This window comes from Poecilia reticulata, linkage group LG12 (genome assembly GCF_000633615.1).
Source record: "Poecilia reticulata strain Guanapo linkage group LG12, Guppy_female_1.0+MT, whole genome shotgun sequence".
NCBI classification, from domain to species: Eukaryota; Metazoa; Chordata; class Actinopteri; order Cyprinodontiformes; family Poeciliidae; genus Poecilia; species Poecilia reticulata.
In genome coordinates, this window is record NC_024342.1 from 16,038,038 (window position 1) to 16,058,760 (window position 20,723).

General features: G+C 38.0%; 1 protein-coding gene across 1 annotated transcript in view; it reads left to right on the forward strand.

The window, feature by feature from the left end:
• The window catches only part of lrrc75bb (leucine rich repeat containing 75Bb), a 37,068-nt gene extending 19,024 nt beyond the window's left edge, over nucleotides 1-18,044 (forward strand). The window contains exon 4 of the mRNA XM_008424164.2: nucleotides 14,186-18,044. Coding sequence (XP_008422386.1) covers nucleotides 14,186-14,801 — 616 coding nt within the window. The 3' untranslated portion in view covers nucleotides 14,802-18,044. The remainder of the gene's footprint in view (nucleotides 1-14,185) is intronic.
• The last annotated feature ends 2,679 nt before the right edge of the window (nucleotides 18,045-20,723 follow it).

Sequence of the window (20,723 nt, forward strand, 5' to 3'; positions counted from 1 at the left end):
TTCTTTAATTTTGATGCGCATCTCCCGCAATCTTCAAACCACCTGCTTTGAGTTAAGAGAACGGCTCGTCCTAATGCTGGTTTTGTAACTGGAGCTTGACGTTCCATGTCAGACACAAGCGCAATGCTCAGTGATATACGGTTATGTAATCCAGAGTTGTGTCTCTGCTTTCTCTTCACCTAAACATTCAGTTCGTCACATCAAATCAAATCCGAGGTGAATTTATAGCTCCCTTGAGGGGTGAACGTCACATTTTACATGCTACACAGCTGCATTGTGACACTTACTGTAAAAATAAAATTGCGTAATAATTGTCAAATAATAAGCAAAAAGCAGGCTGAAGTTCTGGGATGCTCATTTCTGATGGTTATGTCATTTTGAGCATGTTGTTTTCTTTCTTTCTTCCCCTCCTCACCTTTTTGCGTTTTGCTACTTTGACTTGCTTTCTGCATTTATTTGCTAAAACCCCCTGAGAATTGCATGATGGAGCAGCTGAAAGCCATGAAAGGTTTATTGCATTTGGCAGACCCTTAAGTCCTTTTGTTTTTCTTTGTCCAATTAAAGCTCCTTGCTCAATCCTACATAGAACTCTGATTTGGACTCGACTTAAGCAGTTTAAAGGTAACCTGTTTTGCTTCCTTGAACAGGTCAGGATAAGTCTATGGACTAAACAAAACATGTGCAGTCCATGTGTTGTTATTGATCTTAAGCTGCTGCTTTGCGCTCCTTTCAGAATGATCTGTTTTAGTGCGTCTTGTCACTTTAATTCAAAATGAGCTGCTCTCTCCAACACACATGTGAAAATATCTGCAAACAGATGTGCAATTTACAACTGTACATCTTTGAAAAGCAGAAGAAGAGCATCCAACACAACCAACAAGAACATAGCAAGTGGTTTCTTGTTGGCAAGTCAACAACAAAACATGTAACTTTTCCAGCACCGATTGTTCACCAGGTAGTGTGGTAAAACCAGCTGATCAAATGTGCTGGAGCTCCGCTTGGCTTGCTTGCAATTGCAACTCAACAACTAGGAGGTTTTTGAAATGGCTCCTTTTCCAGACACCAAAAAACATTAACTTTTTTTTTTTTTTTTTTTAAAGGCCTGGGAGTTTTTTTAAGCTCTTGGAGTGTTTTTAGGAGCAGTCAAGACCCAAATGCATGTACAAATACGTGCAAAGAGTGAAATTTGCATACTAATTTGGGAACTTGACCTCTGCTTTAAAAGATATGTTTCTTTTTATTCCGTCTTTTCCTGAGGGAACATGTGCTGTCAGTTCAAGAGGCAGATCTGGGGTGCTAAAGCGGTGCGCAGCCTTTAGCTGCTTCACTGATGATAGACAATGAAGGCAGCCTTAATCAACCCATCTGCTAAATGTTTCACTAAAATTTAATCCAAATCCAAATGAGCTCTGAGGCTATGTTCTTTCTTCCCAGTAAATGTGCCATTATCCTGGTGGTGCTGTAGGATACTAGATGGTGGAGGGAAACATCCCATTTATTGGCTCAACATTTTCATGAGAGTTACAGTATTCGTTTGACAGTCATATTGTTAGAGTAGAGGCAAATTTGGCTCCATTTCTGCCCAGAATAATTATAGGGAATTCTCATTAATGCCGTTCAAAACTGCTCAAGGCACAAGATTGACATGTAAAACAAAAACATAGAAACTGTGCTTCTCTTCCCGACGTTGACTTTATACAGTAGAGCCATGCAGATTTTCATACGCCTGAGCCAGACTAGCATCGCTACATTATACAGATGCCTGCAGGCGAAACAGTTCAAATCGATCTGAGGAATAAACAAGTCAGGAGCAAAGCGTTGATGAAGCAGACATTGATCTGGCCATCCCACGGGTCTGTGGAACCGCAATCCGTTATGTTTTTTAAGTGCTTTTATTTCATTCTCTTGAAATGAGTCAAATGACCGTCTGCATGCTCAGCAGGAAATAATTTCCGACTGGTATTACAGGAAGTTCTTCCTCCCAGCTGAAATAACATTGAGTTTTGTGTGTTGTTGGAATGTTGCTGGACTGTAACGCAGCTCTAACCATGTTGTGGTTTTCTACCAATTAGAACAACAATCTTTGACAGATTTTCCATCACCGCTTTAGATGATTCACTGCCTCTTCTGAAGATCAGACAGCAGCAATTTTAACGTTCGTCAGGTGAGAACCCCAATTATTTCATGGAGATAAAAGAAGAGAAGTTGAGGATAAAAGAAAGTTTTGAAAAATTATTTCTCCGATTGTAAGTTTTTTAAAAATAAAATGAAACAATAATAAAGAGATTAATATGATTTTGTGTGTTCAGATTGACATGACTTAAGGACAACATACTGCTGTTTTTCTGATTCTTATTGCCATTCCTGCTCACAATAAAAGCTTTGCATTATGACTATAAATAAATCAATATTCACCAGATATTTTCCCCAGTAATCTAAAACTCTATGTAGCTTGATGTTTCATACTGTTATTTTTATTTCTCTTGAGCGACATGTTAGATTTAACCTTTTTGTCAAGAATTTTAGTGACAAGAATCAGTATGTTACAAAGAACATAAGATAGTCGTTGTTGTCAATTTTATTGCCGAGTGATTTTACACGGACATGCCGGTTAAACTGTAAAATAAAGTAAAAAATAAAAATAAAAAACGTCAATACTTAACATTGCAATATTCAATAAACACAAACTTAACGTAGGTTAAGTTTGTGTTTAACCGGTTATAAAGCAAAGTTTACTCTCAGAACATTTTGTAATATAATAAGCATCGGCATTCAAATATCGCAGTGCAGCAAAGAAGAGCTAGCATTTGGCTAATTAGCTCTAGCAAACTCACCAAGCGCACGCTTAGAAGAGATAACAAAGAACTTATCTCCTACAGCTTTACAGCATTAATATAACACACCACGTTGGGCAACACTCATGAACATCAGTAAGATATGATTTCATGTCAGGTTCAGCTTGTTAGTTTAAGCTAACGGCAACTTGAGCGCACATCTGGTCCGCCGTTATTTTTCTTCCTCTCCACGTCAACTCACGTACACATGCAAAGCAACTATAGAGCCCTCTAGTGGAATGGGAGGAGCGAATTCACAAGTTTTAACTTTATTAAATAAAAAAATCCTTTCCAAACACTTTTTTTGCCATATAGATCGGAGATGTAAAAAAAAGAAAAAGATTATTTTAAAAAAAGATATTCCCTTCTCACATTGCTGGCCATAATTTATGTGATGATGTACAAATAAATAGCTATAATTACAATTATATTTAACAGTACTTACCATAATTGACTTCAATAAGTTGTCTTTGAAATACAATACATCATACCTTGCCATTTACTGAGTTATAACATTCCCCACCTATTATTATGTTAAATCCCTTGGTAGATTAACAAGTTATTACCTCCAACATGTCTCTGCGTCTCTTGATGTTTTACTCATTCATGAGAGTAAATGAAGGGGAACATGTACTGGAAGTGGGATGATGAGTTACAAGTCTTGGCTGCCGTTTGCTTTTCACTTTCACAGATGGGCCAAAATATTAACTGACTATAAGATGAGTTTTCTTAAGAAAATCCATCATATTAAAAGAGACTTTACATGTTCTAAAAAATAAAAAAAGCAACATTTTCCACCCTCAGCTCCGTCTGGTTCAGTGTAGAGAAAGTGGTGGTTGCTTTCGAGCGGAAATTGATTAGCAAAATGGTGAAGCAAAAAGGCTTGAGCGTAATGATGAGCACTTATATTTTGTAACATCAAGGGACACAGCTAGTCTGAGTGGAGGCTGACCAGAGCGGAGGCTGGAAAATGAGGTTGGACACACACACACAAAAAAAAAAAAAAAATCAATGGATGTACCCTTTAACAAAGAGGAACAACAGTCATCTGGGAACTGGAGGCACGATTGCGTAGCTCTGCTTTTACATATAAGGTGGATATTCTCAAGTACTGAAACTCCAAGCTGAGCATGTTGATACTCAATTTAAAGTACAAAGGTGCAAAAGTTTCTCGCAGCTGAGGATGACTGAATGCATCTCTCGGCGATGTCAGACTGCGATATACATTATTAACCCACAGGAGATTGAACACCCGTACTAGCTGCGTGTTTCAAATTAGAGGCAATCAGTCCTTGGCAGAATATTGTTGCTTTGAAATGCCGCTCTAAATTGCTTCATTAGGTGACACAATTTTAATATATTTGGCGTCTTTGCCTGAACACTAATACAGCATCAGATGTTTTATGTCCTACCTCTAGGTTTACATAACAATAAAGTGAAAATGACCCTTGTTCAGTGCATAAACGTTAACGTCCCAGAGGAAAGACAGACTTCAAAAAGCAATTAGACAGTCTGCATGAAGCTACATTTAAACAGCCAATAGCTTGACACACAAGACTCTGCTCTTATTAAATCTCTGCATGGTTGCATCACTTTCACTTGAGGATATCAATACATGGATTTCTCCCAACTTATTTTCCTTCAAATGACTTTTGAAGGAGTCTTGTTTGCTACTCTTGTACGCTTGTTATTTTTCAAGCTTGTGACTTGCCTTCCTACCTTGCAAAAGTATTTATTTCATATTTTATCACATTAAAACCGCAAACTTTATTCTGTTTTATTGGGATTTTATGCGATAGGGCTAACCGAGAGTAGTAAATAATTGTAAGGTGGGGTGAAAAGGATAAATGGTTTTCAGATTTTATTGCAGATACAAATCGAAAAGTGTGACATTCATTTGTATTCATTAGTCGATGTTTGGAACCTCATTTCATTGCGATTAGAGCAGCAAGTCTTCTGGGGTTTGTCTCCACCAGCACTGAACTTCAAAAGATTCCTTTTTTTTTGTCCATTTCTCCTTATTGAATCGCTCATCTTAGTCAGGTAGATGGAAAGCGTCTGTGAACTAAAATTTTAAGCATTTAGTCAGCTCCATCTCTCCTCCCGTCAACTCTGACCAGCTTCCCTGACCCTACAAAAGAAGAAGAAAAGCCTCCCGATAGGGTGATGCTATAAGTCTCATCTAACAGCAGAACTTATGTCGCCTACATTCAGATTTGACAAACTTTTAATTGAACTTTTTGGGGTTTTTTTGTTAAATAATAGTTTTGTTCTTTATCCCTGGCTGTCTGCTGTGTTCTGTAAAGCTGTCAACGCCAGAATTTTTTTTATTAATCTTTAAAGCAATTTTGGAAAACTATGACCTTTTCATGTCAGTAACTCATTCTGTTGGTCCACTTAACCATTTTCCATTACCTTGTGCCGGTAAATCACGTAAAATCCAAGTATGGTGCAACGGTTTTCACCTGAAAACGTGTGAGAACATCAAATTGATAATAATGATTCTGCAAGGTACAGTCTGTACCACTACCGAAAGAAACCAGGCAGAATAATTTCCTTTGGTGTTATTCCATGCTTATGAATTATAGCTTAGTTCATCTCTTGGCTTTAGAAATACTTGCTGTGGGTTTGGCATTGCAGGCATTGAACCAGCCTGTGGGTGGAACTGTGTCCATGAAGCCCGGTGGCAGCAGGGTTTTGAAGAAAGTCTGAAGTCTGTGCTCTGTCTCATTAAAATCTCTTTATATACTACATTCCCAGTGTGCCACCCACTCAGCTGCAGCACCAACTCCGCCTGGCTCGTGATGTCAGTCTCACCAAACAAACAAACAAACAAACAAACAAACGGGTGACTTGGAAAAGCTGCAAAAGCAGGGAACCCCCTACCTTAGTAAGTCAGTAGAGACAGATTTTATAGTTTTCTTGCAGTAAGCAAAGTGTGGCACAGACGACTCTAATGACTGACTACGTATGCCAGGATGATGTTGAAAACTTTCCCAGAACTTGTTTCAAAGCTGACTGGTATGATTTTATAATTGAAACCCATATGTGATGTGCAAAACAGTCTAAGAAGAAATTAAGAAATGAAGAGCGAATCGTTCCTGAAAACTCAATCAGTAAGGCAGATTTGAAGAACAGTTGTTTCTGATTGCAAAACTTCTGTTTTTTGAGTGGATTTGTCATTATTGTTGACTGAGAGCCGATGGCAATGCTTTAATATTTTTTCTTAGTTTTGTTGCTCCTCTCTGTGTCCAGAGCTGTGAAGATGCATTTTCCACTTGTGTTCCCACACTTCAATATTTCAGATCATCATCCAAAATGTTAATATTAGACAATAATAATCATAGTAAAAACAGAAAGTTATTTTCAAAAAATGATTCCACATATTAACAATTTTGTTTATTGTGAATTTCCGGCTGTCCTGGCTATACAGTCAATTGTCTGACAGTATTCAGTAGGTGAAAAGATCTGAAAACGCAACATATGAATCTGGAAAGGAAGTCATTTCTGAGTGTTTAGGTTTACCTACTATTGTAGAAAAAAATGGATGGTCCTTCCAGATGTGACCTGACAACTAAAATTACACCCTGAGCGTCTCAGTATCTCATCCTGCTGGTCAAAAGAGAATAAAAAATTACATTAAATGAACTGCAGGTCTGACTCACCTCAGTTAAGGTGAGAGTTCAGAATTGGCCAACACCAATGTCTGTTTTCCTTTAAAGACTAACCCTCCTATAGTCTTCTAGGGACTGCAGCTATAAGACAAGATAATGTTTACACATTTTGTTTTAATGAACAGTCAAATTTCCATGACAGAAAAACAAGAGCCACAAGTTTCTTGATTGATACTGTACTTTTTGGATTCATTAGAAGATGAAAGCAGACGTCTGTGACATGACAAACTTTGTAACTCAACTCCTTGAGCTCCCCGGGTGAAACAGGAGTTTACTGTAAACTTTGAATCATGAAGTCTGTGATCTTAATTAGTCGTCTGAAGAGCAGCAGGGTCCAAAGTCAGTCCTCCAGAGCCAGTTTCCAGTATGTTTCAGTTCTTATGTGGTTCAACACACCTGAATCAAATGATGGCTCATTAGCAGGCTGCTGTAGCTCATTATCATCCCAGTTTAAGACCACAGCTGACATTCAATGCTTAAGAATTGACTAAAGATTAACCAGAACGGTGCATATTTTTAAATACTGTAATTGTTTTGATTCTGTAGTTTTGAATATATTGTTGCATTTCTCTTTTTTATCATTTTATTTCATTTACAGTTCATCAGTTTATCTAAATCAACTGTTAGGGACAATAAAAAGGAGGTAGATGGACCGTTTGAATCAGCTGTGTTGGCGTCTGGAACTGGACACACACTTTCTGTTCCTTAAGGACAGGAGAGTGGAGTTAGTGAATGTCTAGAGGTTTGATTGTATCATGAACTGTTCTTTCTAGCTGAAGAGTTGTTACCGACACAGGGGAAAATACTCATATCCCAGGATGGCTGAGCTAATAGATGGACATGTAAGTGGAGTTGAGTGATTTGGTTAGCCGCTCTGCAAATTAAGATGCTGCTGACAGCGAACACGCGAGAGAGTTCTTGTAGGTTAAGTGGACATGTAAGGGGCCAGCTCCCCACCCTTCAGGATTATGTCCAGTTTTTTCTTGCAAGGCAATTATCCTCATGCTTGGTGATTTAGAGAGATAAATTAACCTAATAGACAAAGCTTTAGACTGTTGGAGGAAGCTGGAGTACCCAGAGAGAACATCCAGACTCCATGTAGGTCATATATATATATATATATATATATATATATATATATATATATATATATACCATTAGTCTGCTGAACTCAAAACAGGACAATTAAGCAGAGAGATGTGGTGTTTTTAAAGCAAAATATTGAGATTTTTACTTTTGAAACTCTTTTATTCTACTTTTGACTTGTCTAATTGAGAGAAAGTAATGCTATAGAGCTGACTGGTGCGTTACTAATTTATGTGCTTCCAAGGATCAAGAACTTCGAAAGGTAAGGAAAATAACGACGACTTTCATCCACAGTGTATCACGGCTCATTAAATAATATTTTCTTACAACCTTTTGTGTGGTTCTCTAAGGACAGGTCAGAACTAATTTAATTAAACAATTAATCAGCTTCTAATTAAATTAACTGCTGGCAGTGTTGAGTGCAAATTGGCAGAGCACAGTCAGTGTGGCAACTTGATCTTTACTGTAAGACACATCAGGAGTTGCATAATGCTGTCTGGGATCCAATTTGTAATTGTGTCAAGCAACTACTGATGAGTTCCAGTAAATTATCTTGACTTTTATTCCCTATTTGACTATATAAAAGACTAACTTGTCTTTATGTGACTGGATTGGAGTAAAATCTAGTTTGACATTTACTGTCTTCATGGGTGGTATTTATATTTTGTAAAAACTTGGACTTCAATCAAGGTTCTTGAACCTGGCGTGACTTGCTTAGCATTAATCATCACTTTGACATCAGTGTAGCAAAATGTTGGTCTGCTTTAATGTTTCCAAAACAAAAGCGATAATTGAGCTCCAGTACTCTGGTCTGTAGTTAAAATCTCTTAATTAAAAGGCATCTGAGCTAAATCTCTCGTTTCCACAGTAAAAATCTGAGCTTTCCTGCTTGAGCTACTTCACTGTGAAGTCAAACTCTTCTACATAGATCTATGGAAAACATTAAGAGGCCACTTAAAATGATCAGTTTCACTGATTTCACTTTTTATGCATATATATTTGAGTAAAATGAACATTGTTCTTTTATTCTATGAACTTCTGACATGTCTCTGAAATTCCAAGCAAAAACTTATTTGCAGAAAATGAGAAATGGTCAAAAAATACTTTAAAAGATGCAGTTCTTTTTTTAATAATGCATTAAAACAAGTTCATATTCATTTAGAAACAACAATACTAATATTTTAAGAGTTCTGAAATCAATATTTGGCAGAAGGTTTTCAATGGGGTTTATCTTTTGTGCACCTTCCACGTTTGGAAGACTACCTGTTGACAACTTCCTTGCTTAAAATATTTTATTTATTGGCACAAAATTAATTAGCTTAATATTTTGGGTAATAAGTGCATCTAGTTTGGACCTATTCATAGTTTAGTAATCAACACATGGAGGTTGAATCTCAAAATGTTCAAAAAAGCTTTTTAAAAAATATATTTTTCCCTTGCATATAAATGGTTTGCAGATTAATTTAGTAACGCTTCTGGATACTTGATTCTCTTAGCAATTAATAAAGGTTAGAATAGACTACTGATTATATATATATATTTTAAGGAGAATAATAAATTAGGTCCAGATCACAAGTTGCAATCAGACCACACACAGCAAAAAGGGGGGAAAAGGCCTGAACTGGACTGAAAACATGAGGTAGGAGAGGATGAATTACCAACTGCTTTTGGAATCAATAATCCCACGAATCACCACCTCAGATCTTTTCCTTTCGCTTAACCAAGCAGAGGGAGTGACGAATGCAAAGAGCAAAGCCTGTTGATTTATGAGGCTCCCTATCAGAGCAGGAAGCAGCAATAGACGCAGAGAGAATCCTCTCTGTGTGGCTGAGGAGGCAGACGAGGAAATGCAAACAAGTCTGAGAGAGAAAAGATAATGTTTTCCTCTTGTTATACAAAAAAAAATCTCACCCACAGTTCTTCCTCATTTGTTTGACAGATGCTTTCCCGCTGACATGTTCCAAGTGCAAACAAAGAAGTCTAATGTGCTGCAGAAAGCGCTAACAAGAAGGTTTCTGCAGCCGTATAGCTCTCCTATACATATTTAACCACACTGTTATACAGACCAGACTGTTGCAGACTGGAGTGTGGGCAGAAGCATTGAGACATGATCCAGCCTGAGAAGTTTAGTAAAAAAAAAAAAAAAAAACATATTCCTTTGTGAGAAAGATTCATGAAACATGTGCTATTTGCAATATGTTTTACTCTTATTTTGGGGGAAATACATTGATTTTCTCACTTCTAGTTTAGATGAGAAAATTATATCAGAAATATTATGGGGGGAAAAACATTTTGTTTCATTGTAACAAGCTTTTTTGATTTTATTTTTAAAGAAAATTTGGTTTTCCTAAGATACAGGCATGATTTTAATCGAATAAACCATATTTGTAGACACTTTGGCAGTTTAGAGTCCATCTCTTAATAAACTTTTGTCATAAATATGCATTGCAGGAATAAGCGGCACTGGAAACACAATATTCTGTCCTTGTAGACTGCATATTAATTTTAATTTGTATATATTGCAGCTCTAAAGATTATCACGAGAAAACATGGTAATCTAGGTCAAAATGACATCTCGCCAAATCACCTTTTTTGCTTTATCTTTCAATTTCAGGCACTTTACAAGACAAGCACAATTATGCAAAATCTAATTAGGTTCAGACTGAATCTACATCAATCCAATTTATAGCAATGCAACCCCAATATACAGTCAGATTCACGTCGATTTGCATGCAGCCCAGTTCACTAATTACAATAAATCCAGCTTGCTGTGGCCTGCAAAATGGAAAAAAGTTATGTAAGAAAACTCGGGCATTTGTAGCAAGTCTTACTGGGAATTTTAGAAAATATTCACTTGCTTTTGCAGCAACTGCTACGTGGTTCATGTGAGGCTTGTTAATTTCACTTTGCTGGATCTTAGGGAGGGCTCAGACGAGAAAGGTGAACTCAAAGGTCTTTATCAACGTCCCAATGCTGAGCCAGAAACATCTGTTCCCAGACTTCCTGTGCAAGATTTGTGATAAAATTTGTATAAGAAGGTAGTGACTCTGTTAGTTAGAACAGACCATGAATAAACTCACCGATCTCTGCTTGGTAACTTAAAGTAACGGTTCATTAGGAGAAACTCCTTTATCTTCATTTTATCACAAGTCTGTAATTTTTCCAGGAATTCCTTCTCTAAACAATGACCACTTTTGTTCTTCAAATATTATTTTCCTCAACAAACTATGAAACTTTCTGGCAACAGTCCTGGAGGAGAGTTGTACAAGAGAAAGAAACACAAGGCATTGCTGGAAAGCCAACGAAATATCTCTCTGACAGGCACACACACAAAACTCGTGACTTGTTACAATTTCATATTTACATTTAAAATGCATGTGTCCCCAGCAAATCAAACCCATACAAAACTGCAGGTGAATCAAAGATTAAATAAGATGTGAGGAAAGTCCAGAATCTTAGCAAATTTGTCATTACATAATATCTGAAAGCCTGGACATGGACAGACAGGACCCAAATATACCAAAGTAGAGAAAGCGATGATTTAAGAAATGCACTTTATCCTTCTCACCAACTGCACCAAACAAAGCAGGTATTAAAGGTCAACTAAATTGGTGGCCAGATAATCTGTAGAACTGAGAAGGAGCGGTTCGAAGAACACATTTCAGCTGCAGGTCTGAAAAATGTGAGTTTTGATCTGTTGCTCAAATTCTGCAAGTTTGGTTTATATAAAAAAAAAAAATCTTTAATATGGTTCATATTCGCTATTTTATGTCTCACCTGAACGATGCCACACAGGTGTGAGGTGGGAAAAGTCGCCTACATAAAACTGCTGAAGATTGAGAGATGTGTCTGCAGTATGAAGGCGCGTCGGATTACTGGGTTAATTGTAGTCGTGCATTTTGACAGCAAAGTAAACGTCAACGCACACTGGCAGTGCGAGTCAAAAAATACGTCCTTATTGTTTTCTGTTCACCCACCGCAGCTGCGCCTGGCTGGCAGCCAGCAAAGCACGGCATCCAGCGATCCTTTTCAAACCTGTTCTGTTCAGACGCACTGATGTTTCTGATAGCACCACATCTGATAGCGTCAGATAGTCAGGGATGTTTACCTTTCCAAACGTGAGATAAGGCGAATTTGCAGGTGACAAAACAGGATTTGAGGATAAAAATAAGCCTGGCTTCATGTTGCTTAATAATTGAGAATGTTTTTTTAGTTTTTTTTTTTAAGAAAATGTTTGTGCTTCCTTACGGTTTTGAGTTCCAGGTAAGTGAGCTGAGTGTCAGAGAGGTTGAGTTTAAACACTTTTTAATTAAAAAACTTAACTGTTGCACAAATTTAAGTAATCAAACTAGTTGTGCAATGAAAACACAAGTGGAAAAAAGTAATATATCAACATAAAGTGAAACTTTCTGCTTATTGTAACTGATTAGTGCTGACAGCATTGAAGTGGTTTAGATTAGATTATTCTCTTCAAGCATGTCGCGAACCAGTAGAACCAGTAGAATCAGTCTCAATACCAGAGGCCATCCATCAAAGCAGTAGTCTCTAAAAAAAAAAAAAACAGACTTAATCAGTAACTTTGTCCAGGAAAGACACAGATAACAAGTTAACAAGGACTCCTGAAACAAATAACAGAAAGAGAAGATGAAATTAAAGGCAGCAGTAACTGCAAAAAACCCATAAATGGAGAGTAGTAAGAGAAAACAGCAGAATGAGGAGAAATGTTAAGTCCTTCAGCAGCCTAATCTCCTAACGGCTTGGGCCATCTCTCATTACCTCAAAACAATGCCAAGGAATTAAAATTCGGAGCCTATTGGCTCTGGAAGATGAGAGAAAGGATAAAACTTGAAAAAGTTCCTGTTTGCAACTTGCTGTCAGGAGAAGGACTTGAAATAGACTCCATTTAAAGCCTGCCAGCCAAGCTGCACCACGTTGGCCAAAATAAATGTAACTGAACTGATTGAACTGATTGAACATCCTGGCAACCTGCCCACGGCGTAAATCACCCTTCATTCAATGGCTGCTTTCACCGCCAGTCCCTCACGACCCTAAATGAGATTAAGCAGGTATAGAAAATCGATGGGTGGATAATACATGTTTAAAACCCCATAATAGAAAATAGTTTTGTGCTGTAAAGCAGTAATCAGAGTCATTATCTTCGTCTTCCTGCTGGTCGGTTGGCAGAGGAAGAAGAAATCCCGAGACAGGATTTTAGAAAGGAACTTGACTCAGTTTAAATGTCTCATAAACCTTTCAGTCACAGCGAGTGACCTATTTTTCAAGTATAATTAATATTTTTTACATTTTTTTCTGATCCTATGCATTTAGAAAGCAGCACCTAAAGTTGGTGTGAGATGAAACTACAACCTCCTGTCATTTACGTGGCTACTTTCCCTCATCCTGTCTTATAAATCCAACTGTTTCCATGTATTTATTATTAATTTTTTCTGTCAAGGTAGTTTTCTTTTTCTAGGAGTCTTACAGCTGGCCTAGAGGTGACACTCGAGCCAGAAAACAGCTGCTGCTTTTCCACAGATAACTTTCAGCGCAGGCGACAGAATTTGTTATGCAAGCCGCTCAGAGTCATGCATTTAAATGCAAATTCTCTTTTGCACATTATTGATTGTTTAACTCTCTTCGCCGCTGCTTGCTGTTGTTGTTTTTTTTTTTTTGCATGCTTTGCAGATGCTCTGTACTTGTGGACTGCGTGGCACCCCATTACAGACCCTCTTAAATCAATAAACTCACTATCATTAAGTATAGATCGCTTGCCTTTGGATAAATGACTGTCAGCGCAGAAGAGTCAAAGTACCTTAACTGTTTTTTTATTATTATTATTTTGAACAGACAATTAAAAGCTAAACAGAAAATAATAATAATAATAATAATAATAATAATAATAATAATAATCTCATGTATATCAACAATCAATCATTTAAGTTTCCCCACACCAGTTCAACCCTGGAAGTATTCCCTCATTAAATGACATTTAAACTTTACATTCTCATCTTTTATTGAACAACTATTTACACATTATTAACCTCAACAATAGCAACGTTTCCCTTTGAACATCAAAAACATCCTGGTAATTTAAAATGTCCTTCTCATCTTAAATTGTAACCCACTTCTCTGTCACAAAACATTTTTGGATTATTGTGTGGAAGTTGATAGTTTCTTGCTTGAACATAAATTGTATGATTTTGAATTTTACAAGGTCCCAGAAATTCATGTAAGTAGTTTGGTTTCCATTACAAATGTTCGCGAAAGTTTGTTGATATTCTGCTAACGTCCATAAGTAAGAAAGAGAATGAAAGTCGCTCTTGTTCACTCAATAAGTCATTAAAAAACACCCTCCTTCCACTTCCTGTCATCCTCTTCATCTTCTCCATGAGTAGTAACATCCGGTTGTTGATGCAATAAAAAAAAGGTGTCTCCATTGCAGTCTTGAGAAATTCAGCGTAAAAAAACACCACATCCTAAAGCATGAGTTTTGTCAACATTGGAGAGCAAATTTATTTTCATTATTAAGCATCAGAGATGCAACAAAGCATTAAAAGTTTTCTTCCTTTTTTTTTTTTTTTGGTCTGACAGTCTGAAGACCACCCTGAAGAAGCGTCTGTCCGGTGACGTGGTGAACCTGTCGGGAATCCCGCTGTCCGGACGCGACGTCCACCGCGTGGCCTTCTACCTGCAGACCTGCAGCGAGGCGGTGTCGGCCGTGGACCTGAGCTTCACCGAGCTGCAGGACGACAGCTTGCGTCTGCTGCTGCCCTACCTCAGCTGCCTGCCCAAACTGACCACGCTGGCCGTCAACGGCAACCGCCTCACGGCCGCCATACTAAAAGACCTGAAGGAGACGGTGAAGGACCCCAGGAAGTTCCCCAGTCTGGCCTGGATCGACATGGGCAACAACGTGGACGTCTTCACCGTCCCGCAGCCGCTGCTCGTGGCCCTGCGGCGCCGCTTTGGTTTGCGCAGCAGCCTGCCCACCATCTACGAGTACAGCGAGGCGCAGGTGTTTGGTAGCTACAACCCAAACATGGAGACGTCTGTGGAGGAACCCAGTCTGTATGAGGAGGGGGATGTAGAGGAAGACGATAGAGTGGAGGAGGAGGAAGAGGAGGAGGACAGACTGGAGCTTCGAGCCTGGGGCTTCAGAGAGGAAAACATGTCAAAGAATGGGCCGCTCCACTTCTGTGGGAGGTGATCGCCCAGGGCGGCTTTCTTTTAGACTGGCAGCCTCTTGTATCCTCAAGTCTAGCCTGCTCTGCTGGAGTGGCAGGAGATGCTGACGTTGACCCACACGCTTCTGAAAATAACTTTAAAATGAGTAACCGTGTTGTGTGTCCCTGTGGACGCTCCGAACACTGCAGACAGCTCTGTGCTTTTACAGTCAGTAAGAATAAATTTGTACACTGATTTAATCTTTATTTATCCAGGGAGGTTTAACTGAATAGGCTTGTTGTTTTCCAGTGCAACATGACTGTAAGACTGGGAGATTTCCTGTAAAGACTCTCCCGGTTTTCCAAAACTGTCCACTGGAGCCACTTGGGAATTAAGTGCCTTAAACACAGGCACATCAGGAGGAGCTGCTGAAGAAGACAGGATCATTACATGACTTTTTACTTTATGTAGGGGTAAAGCTGCTAGAATCAAGGATAAATATAAACCTGACGCTGTAAATATATTACAACATCTTTCCAATTAAAAGCCCCTTTATTTATTTATTTCCCCTGTTGCAGAAAACGCAGAAAGAGGGCAAAGGTTGCTTAGAAATGTACAGTAATTTCAATACCTCAAAACAATGCATTTTCATCTGCAGATAACAAAACTGTAAAAAGAATAGAATAGAATAGAATAGAATAGAATAGAATAGAATAGAATAGAATAGAATAGAATATGTAGACTTTTGAAATGAAATTGGGGAAGACAATATAAGAATTAAGGGGAAAAAAAGGCTGAAGAAATAAATACATTTAAACATGGATTTTCTTCAAAATAAATACTTAAAAAGTTACCAAAAGAATCCATAAGACAATAAAAACCAGAAGTAAATAAAATGCATATAAAAAAATAAGTAGATAAACTAGGATATGTAAAACTGCTACCACATTTAACCAGCCGTTTATATATTTTTACAATTTTTTGCCGTCCCATACTTTACCCTACATGTGACTCCTCAAAGACAATAAAGCTCAAAGTCAGCTTTATTGTCAGTTTGCTGCATTTGCCAGATTTGAGAATTCGATCCCGATAATCACACAATGCGACACACGATAAGCAACATCTGAAGGAAAGCACCATAGCAACAAACGGCAACATTAAAACAGCTGAAATCTATTCAGTGAGTTTCAAAAAATTGTCTACAATGCATCAGTTGTTTGTTAAAAAAAATCCCCCCAAAAAATGAATATTTAACTTCTCGTAATGTTGTGAAACTTTCTGCTGAGCTTCCTGGAGCTTCTTCTGATTCAACTTGACTTCATTCCAGATAGTAACAAATTAACACAAAGCAAATCTTCTGAAACAAGATCACACACTGATGGTGTTTGGCAGAGACTTTTTGCCATTGAATGGAGCGAACTGTCGATCTGTGACTTCTCTCCCGGCACAGGCCAGAGGAAGGACACCAGAATATTTTTGTGTTATTCGAGGTAGCGAGAAGCAGAGCAAAACTTTTATCATTTTGCATAATGCTGTGATCCCTGTTGATCAGATCAGGAGAGGCTCGCAAAAGAAACAACAGCGTCAACAATTATCATGCTGTAATGGTTGTAGGGCCATTTTTATAAAAAATGTAATGGCCGCAAGTCCTAAAACTGTATTTGGCAAAAAATATGCAGGCAGAGAGTCACCTCATTAATATTAAACCCAATGTAAAACATGATTTCTCACCCACGGGGTGATGGACTGGTCGGAATAACAATCGGTGCTGAGCTGCACAGGGAGAACAGAGACGAGGCTTCAGGGAAAAGGAACGTGAACGTCCTCCAGTCATCCAGATAGATCTAGAAGATGTAGACCATCTCTGAAGATGGCTCTATGTGGGATACACGCTGAATGCCATCGTCCAGCCTGGTCAAATGTGAAGAAAAAATGTAAAAACTGTGCCTGGAGTCAAAGGAGTCGGATGCAAAGCAGTTTTAGCTTTATTTTTAGTAAATGAACAAAACCGGGCTGAGATTAGCGAGAAGTATTTACGTTTTAACAATTTAATAAGTTTCATTTCATTTGCATTCTCTAACGTCCATTCTGCTGTCCCATGTTAGTGAGGTAGTGATGCATTTGAACAGTATTTTTGCTTTGGCTTATGTGATTTTCACCATGACTCATTAAGAGGAAGATACAGTTGTTTCCATTTCTTCCCGACAATACGATTCACTTGTCGTACTTCTGTGAACGATACATCTGCAGCCGCTGCTAAGTGTCTTTGCAGAGAAAAGCCATGTCCTGACACACACACTCAGACCTCACACACAGTATTCGGGTGCGAGCCGCTGATGAACTGATTACTGCCTCTATCAGGCCTCGTTATCCCCCTTCTGTCACAGATGGTGTGCAGAGCTTCGATTTTTTTTCTCTTTTTTTCTTATAAAATAGGACTGGCCCCAGATAATTTTGGCCAGTGATGATTTCTGAACGTCTCTATTTCTGAATTTGACTGAGAGGAAGAGGAACGATCCCCGTTTTTAGGATTTAACCACCATGTAGACCACAACAAGCAGCTCTGCTTTTTCTGTTGCTGTACAGGAAGCTCTTTGTTGTAGCATGAAAACAATCTTTCTTTTGTGGACTGCAGTTTTTTGGGGTTTTTTGTATTGATGTTAATGTTTTGTGTTGTTTTTAAGCAAATAGCTGTGACTTAGGGTAGAGAGAATTTCTTCAAGCGAACTAGTTTTTCAGTAAATTTCAGCATTTGGGGGTAAATTATAGACAAAAATTGAAGCTTGTGTCTTGCCTGCAAACAATGTGGTAGGGTTTGTTTTATTTCCTGCTTATTATTTTGTGAACATCTGCTTCCTTGTCTTCTGAGAGCAGGACGGCAGATTTGTGTGCTTGCGTAAGTTTCTGTGAGAAGGTAATTAGAGTGTGTCTGTTTATGTTGTGGACACACGGAGTAAATTGCTACCTTTGATCGTAGAAATGAAATGTTTGCTCATTTGCACTTTTAAGAACGACTCGGTCCCCGTATGCATAATTTGTTTTTGCTTTGTTTTTTTTTTTATTATTGTGACTCACTGGCACAAAAACAAGCACCTCAGTTGTGTGTCCTATAAACTGATTCTTTTTCTCAACTTCTTTGGTTTGTAACCTTTTTATTAACCTTGGTGTTGTGATACAATCATTTGTGTATCTGCTCAGTCTTGGTTTTTGCTTTTCTGGCTCATTTCTAAGGTGGAAATAGTGTTTGCCTGCAGCTGCTTAAAATAAAGTGTTTTCCATAAGATAAGCATTTTTATTTACTTTTTTTTTCTTCATCATGTCTGGAATAATAAAAATATTCCTCCAAGGTATAACACTATAAAGTTTCGCCTCATCCCAAAGTTTAAAACTGAAACTCAACAAAAATCCATTTATTTTGTGCTTAGTGATATGAATAAGGATTTCTCCTGGACCACAAACAGCTATAAAATTGAATTAGCTGTTTTAGTGCCAAGTTTTCTTTTTTTTTCCAAGCAGGAAATGTGAGCATGTGACAGTGACATCAGTCTGGGATGTTTTGCTAACCCTAACATTCAGTTTTTGACATGTAACCTAAACCCAGAAGCAAAATCTGGATTTTTTCCTGTTGATCTGTTTTAATTTCCAACTTTTACAACATAAATAAACATATTATCTTACTTAGCAGCTTCATAAACCTCCACAAAGCTGACTATAAAGACTATATTTATGTACTGACCACTGCTGACGCTGTCATTTCTTCCAGACAAGGCTTTTGAATTTTGATGAAATTAGATAGAGTTAAATACAGTGCATTTATAAAGCGCCAACAGCAAATGTCGCCTCAAGGTACTTTACTAATGGGTTATATTGATTTTTCCACCACTTTTCTTGTTTGGTATGCACACAAAATGTCTCCTTCAAGCCAGTTGTGGACAATGTTATACAATAACATAATTTAATGTAAAAGGATTTGAACCTCTGAACGTTTTTACACGTTATCGCTTTACATTGAACGTCGTAGCTCTTCATATGGCTTTAGACCAACACAAAGTAGTGGATTAAAAACTGAAATATGAAAAATATGTCACATATTTGGATTCACCAGCCCTGTTTACTCAGATAAACTAACTTAAAAGTAACTTTTCAGTTAGCTATAAGGCCTTGCTTTAAGTAAACAACTCCTTAATATTGATGACAAAGTATTTGTTTTATTGGTATTTAAATTAACTTATAACATGTAAAAAATGTCTTGTTAGAAGTTAAATAATCTGCCAATAGAACCAGTACTTTTTCATCAGTATTAAGAAATTATTTATTTAAAACAATCTCCTATAGCTTACTGAAAAAATACTTTTAAGATAGTTAAACTTATTTCAAGCTTACTAAGACATTTGAACTAGAAACTAGACCAGAAATACTTGGTAAGATGTTGTTTTTGAAGTGACATAATTGTGACCTGACCCCTATTTTGGAAACTTCTGCCCTAAAGGTTTTGAAACTGTAACTACAGCAAAAGGTGAATCTGTGAACACATGTTGGGTGAAAACATGGGTGAAAACATATCCTGTGTGTTCCCGCTGCTCTCCTCAGTTCGCGCCGAGCTGCGCTAGAGAGAGGTAAGCGTATAAAGTTGTCTTCTGTTCATGTGTTAAAATATTAAAAAGGTTCTAAAAAGTATGTTGTAAACTCACAAGCAGTTATATATATATTGTTGTTTAACTGTTTATGTTTAGCGCAGCACTGTACTGGGCATTTATTTCCCGCGTTAGTAACATCTATGAAGTTTTCTGTGCCAACGTGATTATTTTTTTGTTCTTTTGGTTGGTTAAGGTGTTTGTGAGGAAGCCAGAACTCAAGAACTGCTGTGCTGAGAGTGTTTTTGTTTTGAACAGGTATGTGAGTTGCTTCAATTTTATTTGGATGTTAAATTAATGTGTTTAGTATATTTTTATGTTATTATGGAAGATTGTAATTATTGGGCAGATTATTTCTGTTTGGGTTTTATTTTTTTAATTGTTTTGAATGAATGTAGATTTTACATTATTATGTTGGTTGGTTTTAGCACATTCCTGTCAGTTCGCACCGAGCTGAGCTGCGCTAGGGAGAGGTGTTTGTGAGGAAGCCAGAACTCAAGAACTGCTGTGCTGAGAGTGTTTTTGTTTTGAACAGAATAAACCTGCCTGTGGTCCAGTGGTCCTCGACTGCTGGTTCCTGTCTTAACACAACGCAGAGTACATGCAACAGATGAGCCGGATGGAGGCGGCAACAGATGGTCTAAGGAAAATAACCTGCCAATGGAATAAGACATTTTTCCCATATTATAAGTTAAATCACACCTTGAAGAATGTTGTGGTTTTGCAGTGTATTTAAGGTCATACGAGACTCTACAGGACTTTTCCCAAGAACCGAGGTCTTTCCTGGTCAGGTAACATTTCCACTATTCAATGTTCCCACATTGTGTGCATAAGATAGCATTGCTCCTTTTGCATTAATCACCGACTGCAGACAGCACCAAAAAGCATGAAAGTGCGTAGCGCTCATTCTTCCAAGACTCTTTGCAGGGATTCTGATGGCTCAGCTTTCCATGTCAGCATCTAATACTGGTGTTGATGAGAGCGGACTCCCTGCACGGGCCTGTCGACGCACTGAATAATGTCAACATCCTGCTGACTCGTAGCTGCTCTGCTGGCGAGGGGGTTTCATGTTCGCAGGGGCAGAGCCCCAGGCATCCATCTGTGATCTCCATCCGTTCAAAGAAAGGAAACAGCCGAGTCGGATAACGGAGGATCGTGTTCTGGTTTGTAGCCAACACTGAAAGTGCTGCATCATGTCTGTGCGTCGTGTCAGACATAAACACTGTCTTGTTTACACGACTAGAGGATTAAGCAGAAATGATGATGATTACTGTTTGAGAATTTTCTAAGGAAGGTTGATCAAGAACTTTGAGAATAAAATACTTAATCAG